At 34.1% G+C, this 13725-nt stretch overlaps 1 protein-coding gene across 1 annotated transcript in view; it reads left to right on the top strand.

Annotated features, from left to right (window-relative positions):
• SUPT3H (SPT3 homolog, SAGA and STAGA complex component) overlaps positions 1–13725 on the top strand; it is a 515287-nt gene that overhangs the window by 407346 nt on the left and 94216 nt on the right. Inside the window, exon 10 of the mRNA XM_003923069.4 lies at positions 5741–5851. Within this exon, the coding sequence (XP_003923118.1) occupies positions 5741–5851 (111 nt within the window). The remainder of the gene's footprint in view (positions 1–5740; positions 5852–13725) is intronic.

Below are 13725 nucleotides of genomic sequence, written 5' to 3'. Positions count from 1 at the left end.
GGCAATTATCTTATATGAAACAGCTCAGAAACAAAGTCAAGTATTGCACATTCATTTAAATGAGAGCTAAATAATGATTACACAAAGAGGTAGAATGTGGAATGATAGACAATGGAGATTCGGAAGGTTGGGAGTAGGTAGGGGTAGATGATGAGAAATTACTTAATGGGTAACTATGATACTCAGGAAATGGACATCCTAAAAGCCCTAACTTTACCACTATGTAATCTATGTAACATAATCCCGCTTGTACTGCACACATTTATACAAATTGAAAAAAAAAAAAAAAAAAGCTTTTTCTAGTTATATAAGAACTACGTTTTAACAGTTACCATCTCAGACGTTTAAATAAGAAAATTACATATGTTGTATACTATATCCTTTGGCCAATGAATGGCTCACCTTCATGTGAAAAAAAAAATCTGCATAAGGATGAAATTTGGGGAAGCTACGTGTATAACAGTAAGGAGAAAGATAATACTTCCTTGGCCAGATTATATCAACTTTTGTGATCTGAAAAATGTTAGTAATAATAGTACTATCCTTTCAGTTGCTCTAGTCTAAGTGTTAATTCTCTGTAAGACTTAAGATTTCACATTTAGCAAAAAGATCTAGTTTACCATTATAGATGTGAAAAGAGTAAGACACAATTGTATGAGATTCTAGATCCTTCTTAAACATTGACTCTGGTAAGGGGAAGGCTGAGAAAGGATAGGACACTTACCCTGCCAAGAACTTTTGACTTGGAAGGAAAAGACTCAGTACAGGTGCTTAACATTTGCGAGAGATTCAGGGACAAACTAAGTTTCAGTATAACTTCCTGCACCACAGGTTAAACTGCTAGAGATTCTGTTCCATGTAAACCAGCAAAGAAAAGGAGAGAAATAAGAGTCAAATCCAGAAAATATATAGAACTCCATATGCTATTTCAGCTTCTAATACCCAGCATCGGTTTCTAGTTGAAGAGATGAAAATACAAAAATGGAAGGATTCAAGAATATAGTGTGAATGCAGCCAAGAGGAAGAGGACCTGACATATGGAGAACTTTTCCAAACAGCCAATAATTTTTCTTAAAGAAACAGGGTTTAGTTCCCAGAGAGATTTCTGCACTTTATAGACAAGACTGGATATTTTGTCAAATATTTGGGTTTAATTTTTGAAAATTTAAAGAATATCCTAAAATGTGGGCCTAATCAGGATGCTAAAGATGAATTGATGTATAATACTCTTCACCTGCATTTATAGCAGATACAAGATTATTAATAACAAATATGTACCTTTTATGTTAATTTTTATGAAACAATTTTGAAGAATATTATGCTAGAATCACTGCTATATTAAAAATTCTAAACTTGGGATACATTTTAAATTTGAATAGATTAGCACCTTGGTAAAGGACTAGATGTTGACAGATGAAGGGAATGTGAAGATACTTGTTGAGGTGGAAAAAAAACTGGGATTATAACATTTAAAGGCTTGCTTCCAAGCAAGCACAAAAGTGCACCTAGTAGTTTCATTATGCTAATGTTAGCAGTTGCTGAATTATGGCAGATGTACCTGAAATTCGCAAAATGGAAACTAATGACATTTTTCATAAAATTCAATATTTTTATTTTACTATAAGTTAATGTCACCTTTTTGGAAAAAATAGCATGATTCAACCAGACTGGCTTATATGTCTCCATATCTTAGAAATGGCAGTCACAAGGTTTTTCTAACTTACGCTTCTATCTTAGTCCATTTGGGCTGCTATAACAAAATCCTGTAAACTGGATGACTTATAAACAGTAGGAATGTATTTCACACAGTTCTGGAGGCTGGGAAGTCCAAGATCCAGACACTGACAAATTCAGTGTTTCTTGAAGGCTCACTTCCTGGTTCATAGGCAGTCATCCGTTCACTCAAACCTCACATGGCAAAAGGGGTGAGTGGTCTTTCTGTGATCTATTTTATAAAGAGACTAATTCCACCTTCATGGTTCAATAAATTCCCAGAGGCTTCTTATCCTAACACCATCCCTTTGTGGGCTCAGATTTAACATACAAATTTTAGGGGAACACAAAGATTTATCATAGTAAACCTCCTACTTTAGTGTTATCAACTCCTATTTAATTTCCATGGTAGAAGTTCTGAGAGATTTTGACCAACATATTCCATATCAAAACCAAATCTATGTGGGAAGGTAAAGTAAAAGTATTATCTCTATTGACCATACAGAAAGCAAATGAAAAATAAACTAATTTGTGAAGATAAAAGAGTGAATTTAGGAGATACCATGAGGAACACAAGGAATGACTTCTATGGGATACTCATGGCTCTTGATATCTCTCTTTCTATATTTCCACCCAAGTTTCACTGGAAAACTTAGTTTATATTCCAAATCCAACTAAATATTTGCATGCATTCTCACAAGTGTATAGAATGCCTCAACCTAGTTCACAAGTATCTGTTACACTCACAGGTGAACAAATGAGTCTATATTAATCATATTCATATTATAGAGCAGAGTGGACTCGGGGACCCAATAATGGCATTTATTCAAGGTATCTGGTAATTGTATTTATTCTAATATTTTCCAACTGAAGCAAAAAAATTGAAATGATAATTGAGAAAGCATTCAAGGAAACCTTATGCATTTTCATATTGATGCCAAAATAGGAGTTAAGAGAATTTAATCTGTGTTATTATGGGCATGGCAAATATATTATTTTGGGTATTGTTGGAATGAAGCTGAGAAGGGCACCCTAGAGTAAATTTGTATGAAACTAGTTTCAAATCTTGTTAAAATAACAAAAATAATCAAGATCTGTTTTGTTTTATACTTTATTTCAGGTTCACCTTAGATAATTAGCAAATACTCTTGAGGGAATTTTTGAATTATTATATTAATTTACAATAGGAAAAGCATGCACATGATATAGAAAATCTATTTTAAAACTATAGAAGAACATACAATGAAAATTAAGTTTTCCTCTAACCCCTGTCCTCTGACCACCCATTTACCCTCCAAAAGATAAGGACTGCTACTTGTTTTTGACTACCCTTGTGGAAATGTTCTGTCCTTACATTAGTATATAATAGTCAGCCCTTTTTTGAACAAATGGTAATATAGTGCCACCTGGGCAGATACCTTGCATGTCATTTCACATAATGTCTTAGAGCTCCATAGTAGTACATAGGGAACTGCTTCATTCTTTTCAGTGGTTGCTGTGGTTTCTGTTTCTTTGAATGGATGTATCATAATTTATATAACCAGTCCCTCACTGATGAACATTTAGTACTATAAATATCCTTATGTATATATATATTATTTTGTACCTGTGTAATCTATCGGTAGGATAAATTCTTACAGATGAAATTGCTGCATCAAAGAGATTGTTCATTTTCATTTTGATGAGATTTTGCCAAATTGCCATCCATAGAGGTTGCTGTCCATAGAATTATATTGCCTACAGAGAATTATTAGAGTAAAAATGATAATTATCAGAAAAATTATAGTAATTATCAGAAAAACCAATATTAATTATTATGTGACTACAAATGACCTGTAGACCCCAGTCATAGTAATATGCAAGTTGATTCTTTAATGTTGATGACCTGGTATCTGCTACCTACTGTACTTTGAAGTAAATGAGCTTACCATTTCAAAAACATAGAGGTCCCATTTTTAACACTTAATTTAAATAACCTAATACTATTAATATCTAACATTACCCAGGAGGCTGAGGCAGGAGGATCACTTGAGCCTAGCAGTTCAAGATCAGCCTGGGCATCATAGCAAGATCCTGTCTCTAAAGAAATTAATCTTTTTGGCCAGGCACAGTGTCTCATGCCTGTAATCCCAGAACTTTGGGAAGCCTAGGCGGGCGGATCACAAAGTCAGGAGATCGAGACCATCCTGGCCAACGTGGTGAAATCCCATCTCTACTAAAAGTACAAAAAGTAGCTGGGTGTGATGGCACATGTCTGTACTCCCAGCTACCTGGGAGACTGAGGCACAAGAATCATTTGAACCCAGGAGGCGGAGGTTGCAGTAAGCTGAGATTGCACCATTGGACTCCAGTGCACCATTGCACTCCAGCCTGGTGACAGAGCAAGACTCCGTTTTTAACACGGAGGGAAAGTTAAAATTAATCCTTTTATCATTATTATTAGTTAGATATGGTGGCACGTGCCTTTAGTCTCAGCTACTTGGGAAGCTGAGGTCAGAGGATCACTTGAGCCCAGGAGTTTGAGGCTTCAGGGAGCTGTGATCTCACCACTGCACTCCAGCCTAGGTGACAAAATGAAACATCATCTCTTTATAAAAAATAAAACAATTTCCTAGCATGTGTTAGGCATTGTTCTAAGTGGTTTATGTGTTTCAACTTAATTTTCACAAAGTCCTACAAGCAATTATAATTGTTTTCCCAATTTACAGGTGAGAAAACCAAGGCCTGAGATATTATGGATCTTGGCAGAGCCTAGTACCTTATAGGGCTAGATCCTAGCCCTGTAAGTTATTTTGAAAAATCATGCTAAACACATGTATACACATGTATAATTTGTGTATATATGTCTGTGTGTATGTGTGTGTGTGTGTGTGTGTGTGTATATATATATATATAAAATTGTACTTTAGGTTCTGGGGTACATGCGTAGAACATGTCGGCTTGTTGCATAGGTACATACATGGCAATGTGGTGTGCTGCCTCCATCCCCCCATCACCTATATCTGGCATTTCTCCCCATGTTATTCCTCCCTAACATCCCCAACCCCGGCTGTCCCTCCCCTAGTTCCCCCCACCACAGACCCTAGTGTGTGATGCTCCCCTTCCTGTGTCCATGTGTTCTCATTGTTCAACACCCACCTATGAGTGAAAACATGCGGTGTTTGATTTTCTGTTCATGTATCAGTTTGCTGAGAATGATGGTTTCCAGATTCATCCATGTCCCTACAAAGGATACAAACTCATCGTTTTTTTATGGCTGCATAGTATTCCATGGTGTATATGTGCCACATTTTCCTTGTCCAGTCTATCATGGATGGGCATTTGGGTTGGTTCCAGGTCTTTGCTATTGTAAACAGTGCTGCAATTAACATACACGTGCTTACATTGGTATTCACACTCTCATTGCGAATAATTCTTCTCTTTGTTGTATCTTTTTGTGCTTGCAAACCTGCCTTTTACAGATGAGGCAAATTAAAACAAAGTTCTTGGTTTGTTTTGTTTTGTCCTGAGATACCTAGAAAATTAGAAACCAAGTTGAAATGGTGTTTTATGACAATCCCAGGTATGATAAATAAATGTATAGCAATTTTACATTTTTCATTTTAAGTTGATGACCCTCAAGTTGTTTCAGAAAGGTGTCCAAGAAGCTCCTAAGAAACATTTATAATCATGTTAAAGTGTTTTTTTAAAAAAAGACAGTAACTTCCTGTGGTTCTTTCAGTAAGCTCTCATGACACTTTTTATTTACAGGCTGTATTCTCCTGTGTCTTGACATGCAGGCTTAGGTGAAATATTGTGGGCATAAAAATTGCATTTGGTAGGTCTGAGAGGAAGGGGTCATGTAAAAGTCATCTTTGATTTGTTAATGGAATTTTTTTTTTTTTTTAGATGTAGTATATGGCAATAGTGATGTGCATCCTAAGGGAAAAAACGGTCTCTTTTATAAAGGTTTATTTTCATATTTATAAACTGTAGTTCTGTTGTGTGTTTTTGATTTAGTAACAATTTATGTGTTTTTCTGTCACAGAGCACTGCAGCCTGTGGTGTTGAGGCTCACAGCAATGCCATCCAGCCCTGCCACATCAGAGAGGCCATTCGACGCTACAGCCACAAGATTGGCCCACTTTCCCCATTCACAGTACGTAATAACAGAGTTATAAAAAGTTATATTTATAATATGAAAGAATTTTGATTTTCAAGTGGTCAAATGAAGAAGCAATGGAATTGTTGAAAGCAATTTGTGGTGACTGTAATTTTGTTGTATAAAAGTGGCATAATTCTCTTGGGAAGTAAAAGTCATTTTCGTCTCTTTGGAAGGACACTTTTTTCCCTACAAAATATTATTTTCTTTCAATTACAAATTAAGTTTTTTTGTTGTTGTTGAGGCTTATAGTTTCTATTTTTCAAAGCTTCAGTTTATAAAATGTTATTCTCCAATTATATGTATCCAAATATTGCTAGAAGCACTTTATATTTTAAAATTGGTTAGATTAGCATTACCACTTCTATCAGATATCCTTCTCCTAAACATACTTTTAGTTGGAAGAAGAAGAGATATTTCTTTACCGGCTTTGAACTAGACTGAAATGCAGACAGCCTTTTTACATCTTCAAATGATTTGAAAACTTATAATCAGGGTTTTGTGTTGTTTTAATGGGGAATTAAAGACCAGATATTTCAGCAGCCTAAAGAAAATGTGTGCAGGTGTGTGTGTTTTAATTAAATGCTCATTTTGTGGCCCTTTAAAAAAAAAATCCTTATTTGTGTTAAGAGAAGTTTCTTTAAGTCCTACTCTGTTTGGAAGGAACGAGTTCAACAGAAAGTAAAGCCTGACATATATATAACTGAGGAATAGTCAGATTTACATTTTTGCTATTGTGTTTTAACCTGCTAATGAAAATATATAATATTATACATAAACAAATGAGTAAATAATTAAAAAGTATTACATAGTATATGTTTTTACCTAAAAGTGGATTTTACTTTTCATAAAAGCCATGATTTTGTCTATATTATCTTTTTCCTTATATTAAGAGAATGCTTTCTTTTCAATCTTTGTTTTTATTAGTTGTTAATTTGTAGATAGATTCTCTGCGTAAGAGCAAGAACATGCTTTATAATTACATCACAAGCTCTGTGATGGTGGTACTTTTCACTTTTAATATTTAAAGTTTATCTCGTATAAGAACATAATTTTAATATTGCTGATTAAAGCAATATGTCCTTTTGCATGAATGTTATTAGAGTCTTATAATTTAAAAGAAATAGTTAAATAAAGTTTCTATTACATAATAGCTGAAGCTGTTTTAAATGATAGACCAAAGGGAAGATGAATATGACAAATTATGAATGAGAAAAATAAGAGATAATTGGAAGAATTTAAAAACCAACTGAATTTGAAAAAAAACAACTTATAATGAAAGATTGAAAATATCAAATCCATAGTTGCCAATCAAATAATGACTAAAGGTTGAGACAATGGAAGAGAAAGGAAGAAAAAAGAGACAGTGCTGATAATAATCTAGAAACAATTAAAAGATAGCAAAGAGAAACATGATTTTTGAGAAGTAACCTAAAATGGTAACTAAAAGTAATAAATAAAATAATGTAAAGGAAAATGTATCCAGTACAAGGAGAAAACCTCCTAATCATGAAGTCTGCATTATTTCCTCAAAAAGAAGTAGTAGCTGCTTCACTCTTCAAATTTTTTGTTTTTCAAATAGACTGATCACTTGAGAGCCATCTTGGTTAATGACATTATTTACATACATGTGTGTATGTACATCTTTTCCCCACATCCAACCTGGTACTTACTGTATTACTGCTTTTACAATCTAAGACTGTAGTATTAGTATATGATCAAAAATGTACTTTAAGCTAGGTGCAGCTGTTGCCTAAGCTAATTTTTATTCAGCAAACATAAAGAATGGGCTTTTTTAAACTGATGACACAATTTTCAAGTGCTTAATTTAAATACATCTGGAAAATAAAACAAGCCATGACCTGGAAGATTCCATTAGCCACTAGTAGAGCAGTCAAACAAAATCAACATAGATGGTAACAAACTCGACCCCAAGGGGCACCCAAGGTGTTATCGCTCCTCAGAAGGGGACCCCCACTTGGAAACGTCTGCTCCATTATCTACAGCTATGAGAATTTGCCCGAACTACAAGAGTAAATATGCCTGCACTTTTTTTTTTTTTTTTTTTTTTTTTTGAGACGGGGTCTTGCTCTGTTGCCCAGGCTGGAGTGCAGTGGTGTGATCTCAGCTTGCTGCAACTTCCGCCTCCCAGGTTCAAGCAGTTCTCCCTGCCTCAGCCTCCTGAGTAGCTACAATTACAGGTGCCTGCCACCACACCCAGCTAATTTTGGTCATTTTTGGTAGAGTTGGGGTTTTCCATGTTGGCCAGGCTGGTCTTAAACTCCTGACCTCAGGTGATCCGCCCACCTCAGCCTCCCAAAGTGCTAGGATTACAGGTATAAGCCACTGCGCCTGGTCTGCCTACACTATTTTATATCATGAATAGCATGACCAGGGTGTCACAGTTTCACAGTATATAAGTCTACCTTTAAAGTTAAAAATTCTCTTTAAAATGGGATGGGTTTGTGGACTGTGTTGTGTCAATAACGTGGCCATCCTGTATTGGCTTCTACAAATCTCCAGCTGCTAAAAAAAAAAAAAAAAAAAAAAAAAAAATGGAGCTCATGGTACAAACTTACCATGGTTAGGGATGCTGATGTCCAGTTCCCTAAGGTCCACTCTGAGGAACTGACACGGTACTTGGTATTTTAAGTTGCACTGGGAACATGTTGCCACCTGGGCTTTGAGCTGCAGCTCCTAACAGGAGACAAGCCAAGTGGGCTGCCTCTGTAGTTATCATAGATTGACACCTATCTTTTCATACAGAAAGGCTGAACTGACTTGCCTCCAATGTAATATGTCCTTTGTAAATTAAAATGCCAATGAACAACTAGTTTATGTTTATGAAGCACAGAGACTTTGTCTTCATAGCGTGTCATTCTAAATCTAGAGTGTTTGGTACCTATTTAAATGTAACATGTAATTTAGAATACCCATAACAATGTGTATATATCCAGTAATTTAGAATACCCATAACAATGTGTGTATATCCAGTTTCCAATAATTTGATATTGCTAATAGTTTACATGGAAACATAATTCAAATAGCATATTTAAAAATCTGCTTTTGTGAGTCATCTTTCTCTCTACTATATGACTTCTGAAATAATTTTATACCAAATGACAAGATCAATTTCAGGCATATAATTCATTATATAAAGAATTTTAAGTGAATTTTTCACCTTAGGAATTGTTTAAAATGATAGAAGAAAGGAATACTTAAAGCCATGTTAGCTGGAGAAGAGGGAAAATAGTACAAACAATGGTTTGAATTGTAGTAGCTCCTGGGGTAGGAAATATACAGGGAGAATGGCATAAACATCAGTCACCTGCCACATACCTGTGAACACCACATTCACGAGTGCTATGGAGACACGCCATCCATCCACACTCAGCAGTGAACAACAGTACTCTCTTTGGCATATTGGTTATCATTGGTGATTTGTTTCTTTTCTGTATTCTCATTTATTCTCAATCCTATATGGAAGAGAAGAGAAGGTATCGTACCTTCTTAAGGAATTTTTCTAAGTCAAGCTATTAATTAGATTAAATTAAATTAAACCAGAGCTAAGATTCAGGCCTTCCAACCCCTACCTTCAAACTCTTTCTCCTGAAATACACACTTTTGCAGCTGTTCCCACCCTACCTCACTTTCTGTTTACACACTCTAAAGAACCTTTAGAGAAACTAATTTTACTTTTTGGCTTCTTGTTTATTTTTCTTAAGTAATTCTAAACATCACTTCAGATTCTCTGATCTGCAGTATTCTGGAGTGCTTTTGCAACCTAGAACGTCCTAAGTGATTTTGATGCTTGCCATCTTGTATTGTTTTTATACATAGTAGTTCATAATATGTGAAGTTATATTGTGTGGTGATTAAGAATTTTGGTCCTGGAGCTAAATGGCCAGGATCCAGATACCAGCTCTGCCATCTACAAGCTGAGTAGCCTTACACAGGTTTCTTCACTTCTTTATGGCTGTTCCCCCATCTCTAAAGTGAGGATATTAGATTATACTTCATGATAGGATTTAAGAAGAACCGTGAACTTAATTAACATGTAATGAGTGCTTAATAAATTATGCTAGTAATATTGGAAGTCATGGTAGCTATGGTATATTTTTTAAGAGAGAAATAACACAAAATAAGTGGAAAACATTCCACTCAACTACAGTCAAATGCACATGCCCATGCGCACACATATGTACACACAAGAGGCTACGTGGCCTTACTCTGTAATCCCAGAAAAAACTAAAAATTTAAATAATAATGTGTTTCGTTTATGGACTAATAGTTTATACCATTAAAATTTGAATACCATGTAAACATCATTGTTCCTAAAAATAAATGTTCATTTTTACTTTTCGGATTAGTAATGGTTAAAGAACCTTATTGGTTTTTTTAATCACTGAACATCGTAAATAAGTCTTAGCAACTGAGTGTACATAGTTACCACCCAATTTTTTGCATGCCAGCTAGATTTTGCATACCAGCTCTCTGGAACAGAAATCTAAAGAACAAAAAATGGGTGACCTCATTTGTAAAGTTTCTTCAATTTCAGTGTTTGTAACTTGACATATTCGTATAAGTTATTGAAAAGGTTTTCAGAAATTGATGAATATATCAAAGTTAAAACATTTTTTAATTACTGGGCTTATTTTTCTCAACTTTTAAAGTTTCTTCAGTTTACTGATTATGAAAGAAATGCTAATATGTTATAAAATTATGAAGATATAGAAAAGCAAAGCAAAGAATAAAACTTGCATCCTGGAGAGAACTACTGTTAATGTATCACTACCTTTTCATTCTCCCTTTTTTCTTTGTATATACATATTAATATTTTAGCAAAATTGAGATTATTCTGATACTGCTACTTAACATTTGATAGTATATTATGCAGTCTTGAAAACATGATTTTAATAGCTTCGTAGTATACTTTATACATCTAACTGTACCTTTATTCACTTAACCATTCCATTTCGTTCTTTATTTAGGCTATAAATAGCAATAATGGATATTTTTGTATGTAAATATTTATCCATCCATCTGGTTGTTTCCTTATGAAAGATTACTAGAAGTAAAATTCCTGGATCAAAGGATCTATCCTTTTAAATTTCCTGATAATCTTGCCAAAATAATTCTTAGAAAAAAATGAATGAATTCATAATTGTATAAGTGGTATATGAGAGCATATACTCAAATCAGCTTTGAATATTATCAGTTTTATTTTTGTCATTTTTCAGGCAAAAACACAGTAACAATTAAAGCAACTAGTATTTATTGAGCACTCGTGCATCATGCTTTGCACTGTACTAACTCACACAAGCCTCACAACTACCTTAACAAGTAGAAACTATTGTTATTTTATAGCTGAGAAAACTAACAGACTGTAACTAGCCTTCCTAAGTTCACACACAGCTAATGAGTCATAGCATATTTTTGTTTTAATTGTATTTGATAACTAATGATATTGACCATTTTTATATATTTACTAATAATTTATATTTCTTTGAATTTTAATCATGTCTTTGCCATTTTATAGGATATTAGATTTACTTGTATGTATCTACTGTATTCTTAATTATTTTTATTCAACTATAATTCTACATTTTTATCTAATATATGGTATGAGAGCTTCTTTAATACAAGAACTAAATATCAAAATATGCCACTCAATTAAATGAGCATCCTATTTCTATTTATGAGGATTGTTTTATTTATCTTCTGTTAAATTACTTCAAGTGTATCTCGGATCTCTCTGTTTTCTATTCTATATTTTCCAAAATTATTGGTAATATTTTGTATGTACTACCTGAATATATAAAGAATACAATATTTCGGAAGGGCATCATGATCTAAAAATAGGTGTAACAAAGATTTAAATGAAATTGTCCCGTCAGAAAATTGATTGGCATTTGTTTGAAGAGCATTTTTTTTAAAACCTAAAACTTAAAATGCTTTTGAATGGTAATGGTTTTAACAAAATCATTCTTAGAATTTACTTGTTCAGGTTTAGAAGTAAAAAGCATTTAAAATTTTTATGATTAGAGCATTTGTTTTTTTGTCTCAGAGAAAATACTCTGTGGAGTAGTCTAGTGTTCTCTTATGTCACAGAGAAGGTGGTCAGACAAGTTTTATCTAGATCCTCACTATTTATAAGCAGTAGGTGGTACCCATGGTTACCTACTCTGAAGCTCAAGCCTAGCTCACAATGGGAAGTGCTGTAAATTGCTGATATAAACCCAAGTCTGTAATTTTGAAAGCCAGAGAAGGGAAACTGTGTTCACTGAGTGTGATGACATAATCCCATCTGTAATGCCTAAATCTATTTTGGTTTCTCCTGATACTCACAGTAGAAAAATGTTAACCCTCTGAACTTGCGTGTTATCAGGTAACTTTCTGTTGAACTAGAATGGTGAGACGATAAAATTGCTTATTTAAGCATGGTCATTAACCTGAATAATACCTTAAGTGCATCTGTAGAAACAAGTCTCTTTAGTCTTTACTCAGCTGCCTTAAATTGAGACAGAATCATAGCATTTTAAAGCTGGAGAGGACTTTAGCTAGCCAGTTAGTCTGGACCTCCGAGAAGCTTTGTGATGTACTCAAAGACACTTTCCAAGTGCATGACAGAACTAACCCAGCCTTCTGAGTCTGAGATACTGTGGTCATTTACTCTGATGTAAATTTATTAGAAGGTGCTGCTGATGTTTTCATATTATTAGTTTAGGGATGTTCATAATGGACTAATAGGGATCAAAAACATGAAGAAGTTTTAAAGAATTCCTCACATTAAATTTTTAAAAACAAAAGTGGCATGGCAGATTGTTTCGACTCTTTTGATCTAGAATTTCATATTTGCAAATATTTATGTCATGAGCACATTAGATTTGTCTGCATCTTATGTGTTCAACCTGGAAAATTAAATGTCACAAAATATTAGAATAATTTTCAAATGTAAATGCCAAGTAGAAATTGGGTGAAACTAAATTATATGTATTTTTACTGGAAGTGAAAATTTTCTTAATAAATTTTTTGAGAGTACTAGATCTATTATTACAGATTAGAGCCCAAAGACATGTTCAAAACTATAGACCACTGATCCTAAGGGAAAAATTTACATGTAGCCTATTTATCATATAAAAATAATCTGAAAGTGTTTCCTAGAAAAATATGAAACATTTAATTACTTTGAATTTTAATCACCAGAGCCTTTTTTTTTTTTTTTTTTTTTTTGAGACAGAATTTCACTCTTGTTACCCAGGCTGGAGTGCAATGGCGTGATCTCAGCTCACCACAACCTCCGTCTCCTGGGTTCAAGCAATTCTCCTGCCTCAGCCTCCCAAGTAGCTGGGACTACAGGCTTGCTCTACCATGCCCAGCTAATTTTTGTATTTTTAGTACAAAAATTTTAGAGACAGGGTTTCACCATGTTGACTAGGATGGTCTCGATCTCTTGACCTCGTGATCCACCCATCTCGGCCTCCCAAAGTGCTGGGATTATAGGCGTGAGCCACCATGCCTGGCCCCACCAGAGCCTTTTCTATGTACAGCAGCAGCTAAATACTCTGCCACTCAATAGTACCATACGCTTCAATAAATTCTTATTAATACTACCCATTAAACTTTCCCTTTACAGGTTGGCCTGTATTCTTAACTCTTTAAATGGTTTTGTTCTAAAAATACAGCATTTCCTAAACTAAATCCTGTAGAAGACAAGTATTCCAAGAAATATTGTCTGTATTTGTATAAGAAAGATCCACTCTTAAAATTTTAATTCAGTAAGTATAGGTGTATTTTAAGTCAAAGTTATCACAGTTGGAATATTATATCCATTAATGTTCATTTTATTTTTGTATATTTTTTAGTTGTAC

This window comes from Saimiri boliviensis, chromosome 4 (assembly GCF_048565385.1).
Source record: "Saimiri boliviensis isolate mSaiBol1 chromosome 4, mSaiBol1.pri, whole genome shotgun sequence".
Classification (NCBI taxonomy): domain Eukaryota; kingdom Metazoa; phylum Chordata; class Mammalia; order Primates; family Cebidae; genus Saimiri; species Saimiri boliviensis.
This window is presented reverse-complemented; position numbering and strand designations above follow the sequence as displayed.